Consider the following 12,941-nt stretch of genomic DNA (forward strand, 5'->3'; position numbering starts at 1 on the left):
CAAAGCCAGGTTGGACGGGGATTTGAGCAACCTGGTCTAGTGGCAGGGGTTTGGAACTGGATGATTTTTAAGGTCCCTTCCAAACCAAACCATTCTATGATGGCATGAAAATTCCTGTTAAAATAATACTTTCAAAATATTTTCAAAACCAGGAACAGCCAACTAAACCAATACTTTTTAAAAAAAAAGTTTTAGAGGTGTAGTTCTATTGCAATTTTTGTTTTCTGCCCCTTTTTCTGTCTTTGGCAGAGGATGTAAGCATGTCTGAGAGGCATGTAACTGGTTATGTGAAGGGACAGGGGTGTTCAGGGAATGAGCACACAGCTGCTCCTGAAGGGTTTTTAGCACTGTACAAACACATAAAGCAGGTCCAAGTTACAGAAGTTGTTTTGCAGAAAAGTATATTGTATCCAACTAAACTTTGATATCCTTCCTGGAAAATACATATGTCTGGGTAGGTGCTTTCTGTTGTGTTTTTCCATGTAAATAAATATATGTAATTTTACAACTCACAATTCTAACAACAACAAAGAAGTTTTCCACACTAGTGCTGTTCTATAAACAGCATTTTCTGCTTTGTTGGTATTTTCAGAGTATCTGTGTATATTTGGAAAGCAATTCTTAAATGGAAAAAATTCAAAACTAAGCATGGAAAGGAGTTTTCACAGTGAAGGCTGAAGTTCTTAGTCATTGGTAACTTCTGTGTGTGCTTCATTATGAAGGTCCCATTTTGTTCCCATTTAATGTCATTAGCAGCTTTACCATGGCATGGAAGGGCCTGTTTATGTCATTTACTTCTTGCTTTTCACAATGCTTTTTTAATCTGTCAGCAAGATTGTAAGCATTTATATCTAGAGTTTTCATGCTCCCCCAAGAAGGAAAGCAACTATCTGCAAAACCTGATGAAATTTTGCTTTTTGTAGGGAAAGGGACTACCTTTCTTCCCTGCTTTTTGGGGAACTATGATTTAAACCCACCTCAGCAAATGATTACTAGATGACAGTGAAGTTTAAGCTTCCAAACAGGCTATAAAACCCCTTAATGAAACTGCTTTTGGAAACAATTACTAATTATAATACCAAACAAGCCATTCCCATGGAATCCGGAGTCTCTGACTCCAGCCATCTCTTATGCAGAAATAACCTTTTTTTTTAGCATGGAGGGAAGGTTATTTCTAATTGTTTTTTACTCTGTAAATTATATATTCTGGACTGCTCAGAAAGTCACTATACCCTTTGCTGTAATGCTTAGGAGGGAGGAGATGGACATGTATAAACTGTGCTTAATTTAGTCAATTAGAATAATCTGTGTCCTGTGTATTTCAAGATCAGCAGGACTGGGATTTGGTTTCTTTACATGGGAACTTGACCTTTTGTTTGCTGGGAGGAGGTTGACCTTTTGCTCCTTTGTTAGTTTACAAGTCTCAAACCAAATGGGAGAGAACCTTGCTTCTCTTTTAACCAGGGAACACAAAGGATAAAATTCAGTAGATGTTAAAAACTGGAGATTGTTGTTGGTTAATTTTCTTAGCTGATATAACTACTTATGATTTAACAATAAACAGATTTAATGTGGATCTTTCAGCCTGTTTGCAAAATACCATGTCTTCTAAAAGGCTGCTATGCTTGTTTACAGGTTCATGTTCCCTGGAGTGCCTTAATGGAGCAGCCTGCACAGAGGCAGGTGACTGTGACTGTCAGTTATTTCAGGCTCAAGGAAGCAGATGCCAAATTGGTGAGTTTTGGAGCCAAAGAGGCAAGTTTCAGCTTCAAGTGAGACTTGAGGTGCAGGTTTTTGAAACTACAATGTTAACAGCATATTTGTGATTCCCCTGTGGTAGGACTGTCATTCCACTAGTACCTAATAGGATTAAAATGATATGCATTAAGGATATATAAAAAGCAATATCAGGAATGCCTACATTTTAGCACTTGAGCTATAACGATGCATAGATGCTGTAACAGATAGATCACTGTCTAGTACACCAGTAGCTGGCCAACTTTTTTTTAGCTAGCTGAATAACCAAAAAGTCACTGCATTTTTCTAACAAATAGTGACTTATTTCAAATAAAATTACCAGCTATCTCAATGCACTGGCTCCTGGAACCAGTGCAGGGTTCTGGTTTCTGTGTGTAGGGACCAACAAGAATTGTCTTCCAAGATCTGAAGTAGACCTAAATCTCTTGCCTCTACTTCTCATAGAATTATAGAATAGTCAGGGTTGGAAAGGACCTTAAGATCACCTAGTTCCAATCCCCCTGCCATGGGCAGGCACACCTCACACTAGACCAGGTTGCTCCAAACCCTATCCAGCCTGGCCTTGAACACTGCCAGGGATGGGGCATCCGCAGTTTCTCTGGGCATCCTGTGCCAGTGTCTCACCACTCCCACAGTAAAAAATTTCTTCCTCATATTCAACCTAAATCTCCCCTGTTTAAGTTTTAACCCGTTACCCCTTGTCCCATCACTACAGTCCCTAATGAAGAGTCCCTCCCCAGCATCCCTATAGCCCCTCTTCAGATACTGGAAAGCTATTATGAGGTCTCCACGCAGCCTTCTCTTCTCCAGGCTGAACAGCCCCAACTTCCTCAGCCTGTCTTCATACAGGAGGTGCTCCAGTCCCCTGATCATCCTCGTGGCCCTCCTCTGGACTTGTTCCAACAGTTCCATGTCCTTTTATGTTGAGGACACCAGATGCACACAATACTCCGAGTGAGGTCTCATGAGAGCAGAGTAGAGGGGCAGGATCACCTCCTTTGACCTGCTGGTCATGCTCCTTTTGATGCAGCCCAGGATACGGTTGGCTTTCTGGGCTGCGAGTGCACACTGAAGCCGGCTCATGTTCATTTTCTCATCAACCAACACCCCAAGTCCTTCTCCACAGGGCTGCTCTGAATCTCTTCTCTGCCCAACCTGTAGCTGTGCCTGGGATTGCTCTGACCCAGGTGTAGAACCTTGCACTTTGCTATGTTGAACTTCATGAGGTATTGAGATTCATGAGGTGAAGTATATAATAATTAAAATGTCTCCACTGAAGAAAATGAAAAACTTACAATGATCTCACATGATTAAAACTGTATCATAAGAATTAATAAAAAGTAAAAACTGACTATATTTAAAGTTGAAGAAATTAGTTTATCTTTTGTCCTTGCTATGTATTTCCTTTTAAGCTCTTATTTCCTTTCTGAGCTCTTACTTTTGTAGATGCCTGTGACACTTGTCAATGTTTTACTGTGCTGCTTGTAAGCTCAATGTATTGTCTCCAGTACCCAACACTGGTAAGGACCGAGATGGGATTTGCAAATCGTGGGGACAGTATCATTTTGAAACATTTGATGGCATCTACTACTACGTCCCAGGAAATTGCTCCTATATTTTTGCAAAAGACTGCAGTACTCCAGAACCACAGTACACTGTTTGGGTGAGTATGAGAGCATATGCTAGAAATAACATACTGAGTATTCCTCTATTACAGGAATTGCATTGTAAGTAAGATAAATAGAGAGACAATAAGTGGATCAGGCTGTTGCATTGCTTGCTTGAATACAAAACTGTGCTGCTGGAAAATGTCTAAGCCTATGTGCAGTAACTCAAACCACTGATGAAATGATAATCGACAGCCAGTATATTAAAAATAGTATTTCTTACTCCCCCTGTCCTAAAAAGGATCTTTGATCTCTCTTTTCTGGAAGCAGAAGTCCTAAAGCAGACCTTGGAAACAGCAATAAAATTTAGCTGTCAGGTTGTAAAAAAATTTGAGTTGCTGAGTAAAGTGCAAGCAGCTATCACCTGCCTGAGAGCTTGGCTCCCAAGCATACTGGGTACCAATACACAGCCATCAGCATGCCTATGGGGAGCTGCCTCCATCCCCTCTGTGGATTTGCATTCTACTTTTAGACTACCTCTACGTCATGCAGCGAAGATTAACAACTCAAAAGCCTTCATCTTCACCTATGCATGGAGGGCACTCTTTTTAGTAATTTCCTCAAATTGCTGAGTATCAGTGGTTAATGAGTTTGGGTCAGGGAGAGTTCATACCTATACCTTCTTTGAAGGAAGATGCCTTATTTATCAGGCTGTTGGTTACTGTGGGGAGAGGATATGAACTTATTGTATTACATTTTACACACTGTTTGGGATTTGGTGCTGACTGGGCAGGGGAGAGGAGACAAGAGGGATCCTAATTCTGAGCCCTAGTGGTCAAAGTGCCCCCAGGGACAAGGGCAGGCCTAGATGCTGATTTCTGCTCCAAGGACTAGTTTTCCTTTACAAACACATAACCTCCTCTTCCCCCAGATAATATCATCTAGTGAAGATAAATCTGCCATTAAAACTACCATTTCTATTCACTCAGGTTATAGACAGATGCTGGTACATCTGTCTTCCAAGATTTCATTTTAATTCTTTGGATTCTGTGTGCAGCTATCTTTTAGGACTTCTCAGAAAATGCTGTACCAAAGTCCAAGCTTATATTAAAATTTAGAATCAATATTTGAGTGGATTCCAGCTGCTCCAGAAAGAGAGAAACTACCATTCAATTGCTGGAATAAATGTCATGCTTTGCTAAAAACTGAAAATGTTTATTCAGAAAAGTCATAAGTAAGGTTGAAACAATGCAATCTCTACAGGCTGGGCAATGGAGAGCCAAGAACTTTGTCAGATCCTCACATTATTGTCCTTCTGGCTTTAATAATCTACCTGTCTAGAAAAGGAATACAAGAATTGTTTAATTTTCCTTGATTGTGTTTCTGTCTTGGTCCAGGTTTACATAAAAGCCGTTCATCAGAACTAGTAACTTTTATGATGTCTTTAGTTATTATTATTTTTATGCATAAGTATAAACTATAAGCAAAAACTCTTATGCTTTCCCTCCTTTGGTTTATTTCACTCAGAGAAACAGTAACTGGTTTTTACTTCCAGGATTAAGTGTCAGTTTAGGAAGATTAATTTGAGTATGTGTTACCACTGTATGTGTTTACCAACAGATCTTTTCTAAAAAGCCTGATAGCTCTAGTTACTTTTGAAGTTTCCTTTACTATGTTGGCAAGATGTTTCCCAGTTAGTAACCTATTTAGCTTCACAGCATTGTCAAATAAACTGGCAATGCAACTCCCATCCTTCTCAAATAACAGTGACACACACTCATAGGAATTATATTCCAGCTATCTAAACTCTGTCTACATTTTAATTTACCTAAATGATAGGTAGCTAAAATTCGCAACTCATTCCTCTGTCTCATCAGTGTGGTCTAAATTCAGCTCACAGACCATAGTCTAGGGCATCCCACAGGTTTGGGTGTCTCAGCTTCCATGATATTAATGAAAGCTGTTGAAGTTTTGCTCAAGCCCTTGGAGCAGGTATGTGCTTAAAATCCATTCAGACTACATGAGTGTAATTAACTGTGTAGTTAAATGTTTAGAGCAGAGGTGCAGAGCGTTGGACACCTACATCCCTAACATCAGTCAGGGTAAATGTGAACCCACAGTTTTCAAGTCCTGAGAGAACGTCCTGGCCAACGAAAGCTATGTGATGTCTGGGAACAGGGACTTTTCTGCAGGAACTGTGATCTGCCTCCTTTTTGCCAGATTATACAAACAAAGAGTGCTAGTTTATCATGCTGGTTTCAAGGTCTGGTTACATATTTTTTCATTCAAGATCTACTTGGCTGCCGTCAAACTGTAGACATGCAGTAGACAAAGAGTAGACATCCAAAATCTCAACAAATCCTGAGTGGTTCAGAAAGGTGTGCTGTAGTTCAGCTGGTGGCAGTCTCAGCTGACATGGAGAATGCTGGTATTACACTGAGGTTTTGTATTGGTTTGTAGTCCCCTCTTATAGATCAGACCTCTAGAAACAGAGCAATAGAATTGTCTCCTCAGTGCAATTAACAAGGCCCTACATTGACAGTTACAAGCCATCTCACTACTATGTCCCTGAAGTTCATCTACATAAAATAACTGGCCATGTCACCCAGTACTTCACCCACTGTCCTGTGATGATTTGTGCTATTAAACTCTCGCTGTATTTCTCAGTAGTATTGAGTAGCGTGAACTTCTAGCTTTGCATATCTTTGTGACATTTTTATATTCTAAGTATTTATTTGTAAAACTCTTTCAGTAATTAGTGCATAGAAATGAAGAATATCATATATGAGTTTATGAAAAATTACCTGATGACATCATTGAGAACAAACACTTATTGTGTGTACATTTCTCCTCTCTAAGGTTCATAACAGTCCTCACTGTTATGGTTCTGTATATACTTGTCAGAGGTCCATCAGCTTGTTTTTTTCAAACCAAGAAGAAATAATTATTTCAGGACATGAAGTAAGAAAAGATGGAATCAGGTAAGTATTCTAATGGTTGATTTTAACGTGATCTAATGGTTTGATTTTAAATGGTTGATTTTAATTGCCAAAAGATAGTGTGGAGTTTGGGAAATTAATGCTTTTTACACCAGCCAGAGAAAATGTTTTGATACATATGTTTGTTGGTTGCTCACTGTTCTATATTGTTCTGCTCTGACAGAGCTCTCATGTGAGCAGATGTAATGGTGCAGATGTAATACCTGAGTGAAGATAGCATACGCTTCCCACATGAATCTTGTGTTCAACTTCTCAGCTGCAACCTGGCAATTACCCATCCCTACTTTGTATAGACAAAGTCTGTATCGGGCAATTCCAGCTAATCGTTGGTGCATCCTGATACCATTTTTATCAAGGCAGTTATTATTTGTTCTTGGTAGCAATACTTAATGTAAGACATAATCTTCTAGACAAGTCTGAATTGGTTGAATCAAAGATCATAAGCCCCCTTTTGGGCAAAAACTCCACAAACCATATCTGAGGTACATCAAACCCTCAATTTTACCTTTTTTTTTCAATAAGTAAAAAGATGAATGCAAGGCTGTCATGTTTTACTGGTTAATAAAGTACAGGAAATTTCAAAGAGTTGTGGCCATACCCTTCAATATAATGTTGTATCTGATAGCATCTGAGAGTGATAGCTACTGTGATCGTGTTCATCCCAACAGAAACTACTTTGGAAGATTAGGATTGGATCTGTACTACCGTGTTATTGTCCAGTGGTCTTTGGCCAAAGGAGGAAGATACACAGTATCAATACAGGTCAATAGTTCTGTACTATAAGTTCCTCCATTTGCAGATGAGGGCCAGGAGACCTCCATGTATGGATAAGGAGCTGCTGAGGAAACTTAGAGGGAAAAAAGAGGCTTATAAAAGGTGAAGGCAAGGACAGGTGGCCTGGGAAGAATACAGGAATGCTGTTCGGGAAGCTAGGGACCAGGTTAGGAAAGCTAAGGCCCAGTTAGAATTACACTTGGCTAGGGATGTGAAAGATAACAGGAAGGGATTCTACAGGTACATTGAAAATAAAAGACAGATTAGGGACAATGTGGGCCCTCTCCGGAAGCTCTCAGGAGAACTGGCTACCCTGGATTTGGAGAAGGCTGAGGTTCTTAATGACTTCTTTGCCTCAGTCTTCGCTGGCAAAGTCTCTGACCACACCACCCATGTCTTGGAAGGCAGATACAGGGACTGTGAGCATGAAGACTTTAGGCCCACTGTAGGAGAGGATCTGGTTCGAGACCATCTTAAGAACCTGAACATGCACAAGTCCATGGGACCTGATGAAATCCATCTGCGGGTCCTGAACGAGCTGAGGAATGAAGTTGCTAAGCCACTGGCCATCGTATTTGAAAAATCATGGCAGTCAGGTGAAGTAATGGGTTCAAACTTAAACAGGGGAAGTTTAGATTGGATATAAGGAAGAAATTCTTTACTGTAAGGGTGGTGAGGCACTGGAATGGGTTGCCCGGGGAAGTTGTGAATGCTCCATCCCTGGCAGTGTTCAAGGCCAGGTTGGACAGAGTCCTGGGTGACATGGTTTAGTGTGAGGTGTCCCTGCCCATGGCAGGGGGGCTGGAACTTGATGATCTTAAGGTCTTTTCCAGCCCTAACTATTCTATTCTATGATTCTATTCTATGTTTAACCCAGTGATGACCCTGTGTCCAAAAAGGCTGCTGGGGGTCATAGTGTCATGCATAGTGTCACACAATGCAGCAGGCTCATGAAGTCATGTATTCTTCAGTGTGCCCATGCTAGGCTTTGAAAATAAAGATTCATTATTCTTTCAGGCATCTAATTTGCACAACCAATAGGTGTGTACAGAACAGCATTCGTTTTTGATGTTGCATGTAGAGAAGTAAACAGAAGATAGGAAAAACATGATGAAGAACTGAACAGAAGTGACTGTATACACCTGGAAAAGAGGGTTTAGTGAGTTAGAAGGTGATGTTTTATGTGGCATTTTTCTATCACTAACCTATCTCATCTGAAGCAGGCTGTTTATTTTTTTCAGATTAGTTTTGCCTCAGACAATTGGAAATGCTTTCTTTGAGAGACTGGCTGACTATATACTGGTGAAGACCACCTTTGGTTTTTCTCTTGCTTGGGATGGAAACTCTGGTATTTATATCAAGCTGACAGAAGATCAAAAGGGAAAACCTTGTGGCCTCTGCGGAGATTTTAATGGCAATAAACATGATGACCTGAAACTGCAAAACAGTAAGTCAGTAGCCTGGAAATACACCCTTGTGCGAACAGCTTCCATGCTCACTTTTAATATAATACTGTAAAAAAGTAGAGTCCTGTTTCAATTCTTTCAGTAGAATATAGAATATCTGCTCTACTCATCCTTATAATTAAAGTTGCTACAGGAAAAGGTTCAAGAAAGTATTTAAACGTATGCTTAAGTCTCTTCTTGCTCAGCAAAGTACTTGGGGCATGTTTATCTTAGCTGATGAAAGTGCCTTCAAATAATAAATAAATTAACAAATGCATGTGATTTTCTCTATGTTTTAAGGTGGAGAGAGAAGGAGAGAAGAGCTAAAATAGTAATATTTGCAAAAAGCACCATCTCCACTCGTTCCTTTGTATGAGCATCACAGAAGTGCCAGTTGAAATGTGTAAATTTCAAAGCTATTTCCAGGTAGTCCCTTGTATGCATACATGGCATGAAGTATCATAGGCCTCTGATTACCCTGTAGGATAAGGATCTGCCCAATGCTTTGTCTGAGGCAGAGATGACTTGCTAAACTGGTAAAACATTCTGTAGTCTACGTAGGGACTACACCATAGGGATTTTTGTCCTACTTGCAATTAATGTAAAAACAAAACAAAACAAAAAACCCAAACCAAAACAGAAAAAGAACAAGCTTGAGAATGTGAGGAATATTTTTCCCAGCCTCTGATAAAAACAAAGACAGGACTGTTTTACTGTTACCATTCGTTGCTGAGGGAATCTCGTCCCATGACCCTGCATATTCTTATGTCACAGGAGTTATCTCACTGAAACTATTTTCACCCTCCCCTGTTGTTTTTTTTTTCCCATTTTTAATGGTAGATAGTGGAGCTCTTTGACTTTCTAAGTGAAGGAAGATGCTGTGTACCTATCTTTGTATAGTCTTTAAAAATGTGCCCAACATATATTTCTCATAATTCTTCTGCCATGGGAGCAGTAAGTTGCCTGTTTCATGCGTTAACTTCTGCACAGAAGAGTATGTTATGTTTAATAACTAGTTAAAACTGGTGACCTGTAATACTGGAGAAAAATGGAATTTGGGGAGATAACAAATTCTCATGATCTCTAAAAAATAGTAATTACAATATCTTTAAATATATTACCAGTTATAGAAGACTTCCAGCTCTTAGATATCTTAATTTCCAGAGCTACATTTCTTCACCATCATAATTTCTTCTAACATTTTTCTTTATCAGAAATTATGGTATTACTGTAGTGTACAATCAAGAGCTCTATGTATCATTTTAACCTTGAAGCATTGTATAACATGAGGCCTTGACTCTGTGCAAATACAAAGCTCGAAGTTCTGATATCTTCACAAGACTAGGCTGCTAATTCAAATTACTTCTAAGCCAAAATTTTTTTCTAAGTGTTTCCAAATCTTATAAGTTATTTGGGACGATCATTTATCTTCCCCAGCTAAATTACTCCCCCCGTAGTATAAAGGACACCTTTATATCTATTCTGCATCTTCCAGACTCTGAAAGCTCTCTATTTGCTATGGCCCAAGTAAATAAGTTGCTACAAGGCATGTAATACTCCATTTCAAAGCACAGTTTAAAACCAAATTCCTTTTCTGTTTCCTTCATCTTTAATGGCATTTTTGTATTGCTCTAATATATAGCCTATATTTGCGTACAGAACTGCTTCAAGGACAGTGATTTTATTTTGTGGCTTTTTTTGAGCAGATACGGATTGTTTTCAAGCCATGTAGAAATGTAAAAAAAATATTTTTAATATTTTTTGCAGAAGCAGAGTTATGTCAACAGGTTTACCTCTAGATCAAACCCCAGCTTTTTATTTTTGGGAAGGGTTTTCTGTGCAAAGAACTGCTCTGTCTGAGAGGGAGAAATGCTTTAAGTCTCCCTGGCTGTTAAGTAAAGTAGACTGATAGGGTCTTATCTTTGTTTATTTGTGAAGATCCAAGAACAAATATCTGACTAGTGTGCTTTGGGGCTTTCCACATTGCAGTGTCAAACTTTGTACATCTTGTTCTACAAGCAGTTAGATTAAATTTTGGATAGTATAGCTGTGTGAAAAGAACTGTATCTGATTTAATTTCAGTACCGTGACTCCCAACCATGCATAGATACAGATAATTGTAGCATAGATACCAATTACTGTAAGGGTCTTCAAGATGTAGGCAATTTACCCTTTTTAACACACTTAACATACAGAAAATATAATATTTAGTTCTTGCCACAAAAATATGGACATTTGGGGCCTGTTTCTTTACTGCCAAATTCCCTGTATGTTCGTGTATCTTCCTCAGCCTGTTGCCATGACTTCCAGTTATGCGTCTTGTTCATTAATTCTCCCATGCTCATGCTGTGAGGAGCGCTGGGCATGTAGTGGTGTGTTTGTTTAAGGGCTTTTCTGTAGCAAAGGAAATGGAAGGAGATAATAGTGCTGACTGACGTTTGTGAAACATGATGAAAGCCTTTAATTGTCTTAAAGAAATTTATTTTTTCTTAAGTATTCAATACATTATGCTTGTTCTTATTTGAATATTTGTAATAAAATTGTCACTGACTGCTCTTAAAAAAAAAACAACCAATGCATTATCATATATTTTTTTAATCTTTTTATTTAAATGCAGTAGAAAATACTTAAACAAAAAAAAGAAAACTGAGATTTTTCTACACCACCTGTACTCTGAACATATCTGTAAGTGAGACAATGAACACATTGAAAAACACCAGGAATTTCCAAGTTGTCTTTGGAGTTTGTATTGACAGTTTGTTTTTTTTTTTTCCTGGGTGCTCTTCCAATATTTTCATGCAGTAGATGAATATACAGAAGACATTGCTGAATTTGCAAATAGCTGGGCTGTGCAAACCGCAGATGATGTAGCTTGTGTACCTACTGCCTCAAATTTTTCCAGTCCTTGCTCAGCTGATGCAGAATCCACTGAGGTAAATTAATCATTCTTAATCTTCATGGCCTAGTGATGGTACAAGAATCTAGCAATATACACCATGTTGAAAAAAGCTTTAAATGAAATGAGGCTTTGAAAAGGAAGATTCAGATCAGGACTGTTGCTAGGAAATGTCTGAATATCTTCAGATGTTTAGCTTCGAAGTACAAAGGCTTAGATAAGATGTGCCAAGTGGCACAGCTCTGCTGGCAGAGCTCTTCTTTGCTGCAGTAAACTTGGGTCAGTTTCCAGTCCTGGCATCTTGCACCTCATTATTTTGGAAATTGTGAAATCCTGCAGAAGTAACATGCTCAGCTCCTGCATTGACACAAAATGATTTTTTTTTGTCATTTCATGCTTTTTCATCCTAGCTGGTTTAGGAGCAGCATGCAATCAAGACAGCCTAGGGAGAAAGGACAAATTTTTGGAAGACTAATGAAGGAGATATAATAATAAATTATGAGACTGAGAGATTCTGAAATTTTAATGGGGATCTAAAGGACCCTAAATTAAGGAAACAAAGCTAAAAAGAATTATGCTTGTCCAGAAAGTATTTACTAACTGTTGTTTACTGATTCTCCTTAATGCACAGGACATATTCTTCAAGTGCCAAATATTCCTACAGTTTCCTTTTCTCAGCTGTCATGAAAGCATAGATCCATATTCTTATATTTCTAGCTGCATGAATGATCTTTGCAGGTAAGACTGGAGTTCTTCTGTATTTAGTTTTGACACATGAAAAATGAATGCTCACACTTTTATTGGAGGGAAGAATTGAGCAGCACTGAGGGAAGTTAGGAAGAACCAAGCTCAAAATGAAAGAGATGGGGTTTCTCAGTGGGTGATTTAGTGTGGAAACGAAGGGCACAGAACAAGCCTTCGTAGGGATATTTTGATTGCTAAAGGTTGACATAGACTTAATGAAATACTAGGCAAATACATGGCAGAGAAATCCATGGAGAAACACTAATGATAAAAGAGGAGCTGCTAATCACAAACCCCCTGAAACCTGTACTTGGAGGCCCTGAATCAAAAATACGTGAAGATGATACTAGGAGAAAATATTAATGATATTGGAGGAGCTGGATCATTTGGCACAGCTGGACTTTTTTATGAGCCCTATGGTTCAAATTAGTAGAATTTCTCAAAATTGTTTTATGTATGTATATTCAGATTTGTCAAAAGAATTTCATAGTTCACCGGCTTTGGTGGGAGTTACACCCCCTCAACTGCTAGCATTATACGCACCCTGGTATTTTTTCCTTAACTCTCCGGACTCCTGTTTAGCTTTTGTCATTCAAGGTAAAGAGATGCTCCAGAGTGTAATTGAAGAGATGACTGAGCTCTGTACCACTTTTTAGTGTTTTTTTTTAATTAAGAAGTAATTGTCATAAGTAGCAGGATTTTTACCAGATACTATTAT

The 12,941-nt window shown here is 38.8% G+C and overlaps 1 protein-coding gene across 1 annotated transcript in view; it reads left to right on the forward strand.

Annotated features, from left to right (window-relative positions):
* OTOGL (otogelin like) overlaps positions 1-12,941 on the forward strand; it is a 97,569-nt gene that overhangs the window by 4,757 nt on the left and 79,871 nt on the right. Inside the window, exons 5-11 of the mRNA XM_062613627.1 lie at positions 250-399; positions 1,636-1,734; positions 3,267-3,421; positions 6,225-6,346; positions 8,380-8,585; positions 11,389-11,516; positions 12,111-12,217. Of these exons, the coding sequence (XP_062469611.1) occupies positions 250-399; positions 1,636-1,734; positions 3,267-3,421; positions 6,225-6,346; positions 8,380-8,585; positions 11,389-11,516; positions 12,111-12,217 (967 nt within the window). The remainder of the gene's footprint in view (positions 1-249; positions 400-1,635; positions 1,735-3,266; positions 3,422-6,224; positions 6,347-8,379; positions 8,586-11,388; positions 11,517-12,110; positions 12,218-12,941) is intronic.

Source organism: Pezoporus occidentalis, unplaced genomic scaffold (assembly GCF_034315485.1).
Source record: "Pezoporus occidentalis ecotype Australia unplaced genomic scaffold, CSIRO_AGI_Poc_V1 ctg17, whole genome shotgun sequence".
Lineage (NCBI taxonomy): Eukaryota > Metazoa > Chordata > Aves > Psittaciformes > Psittacidae > Pezoporus > Pezoporus occidentalis.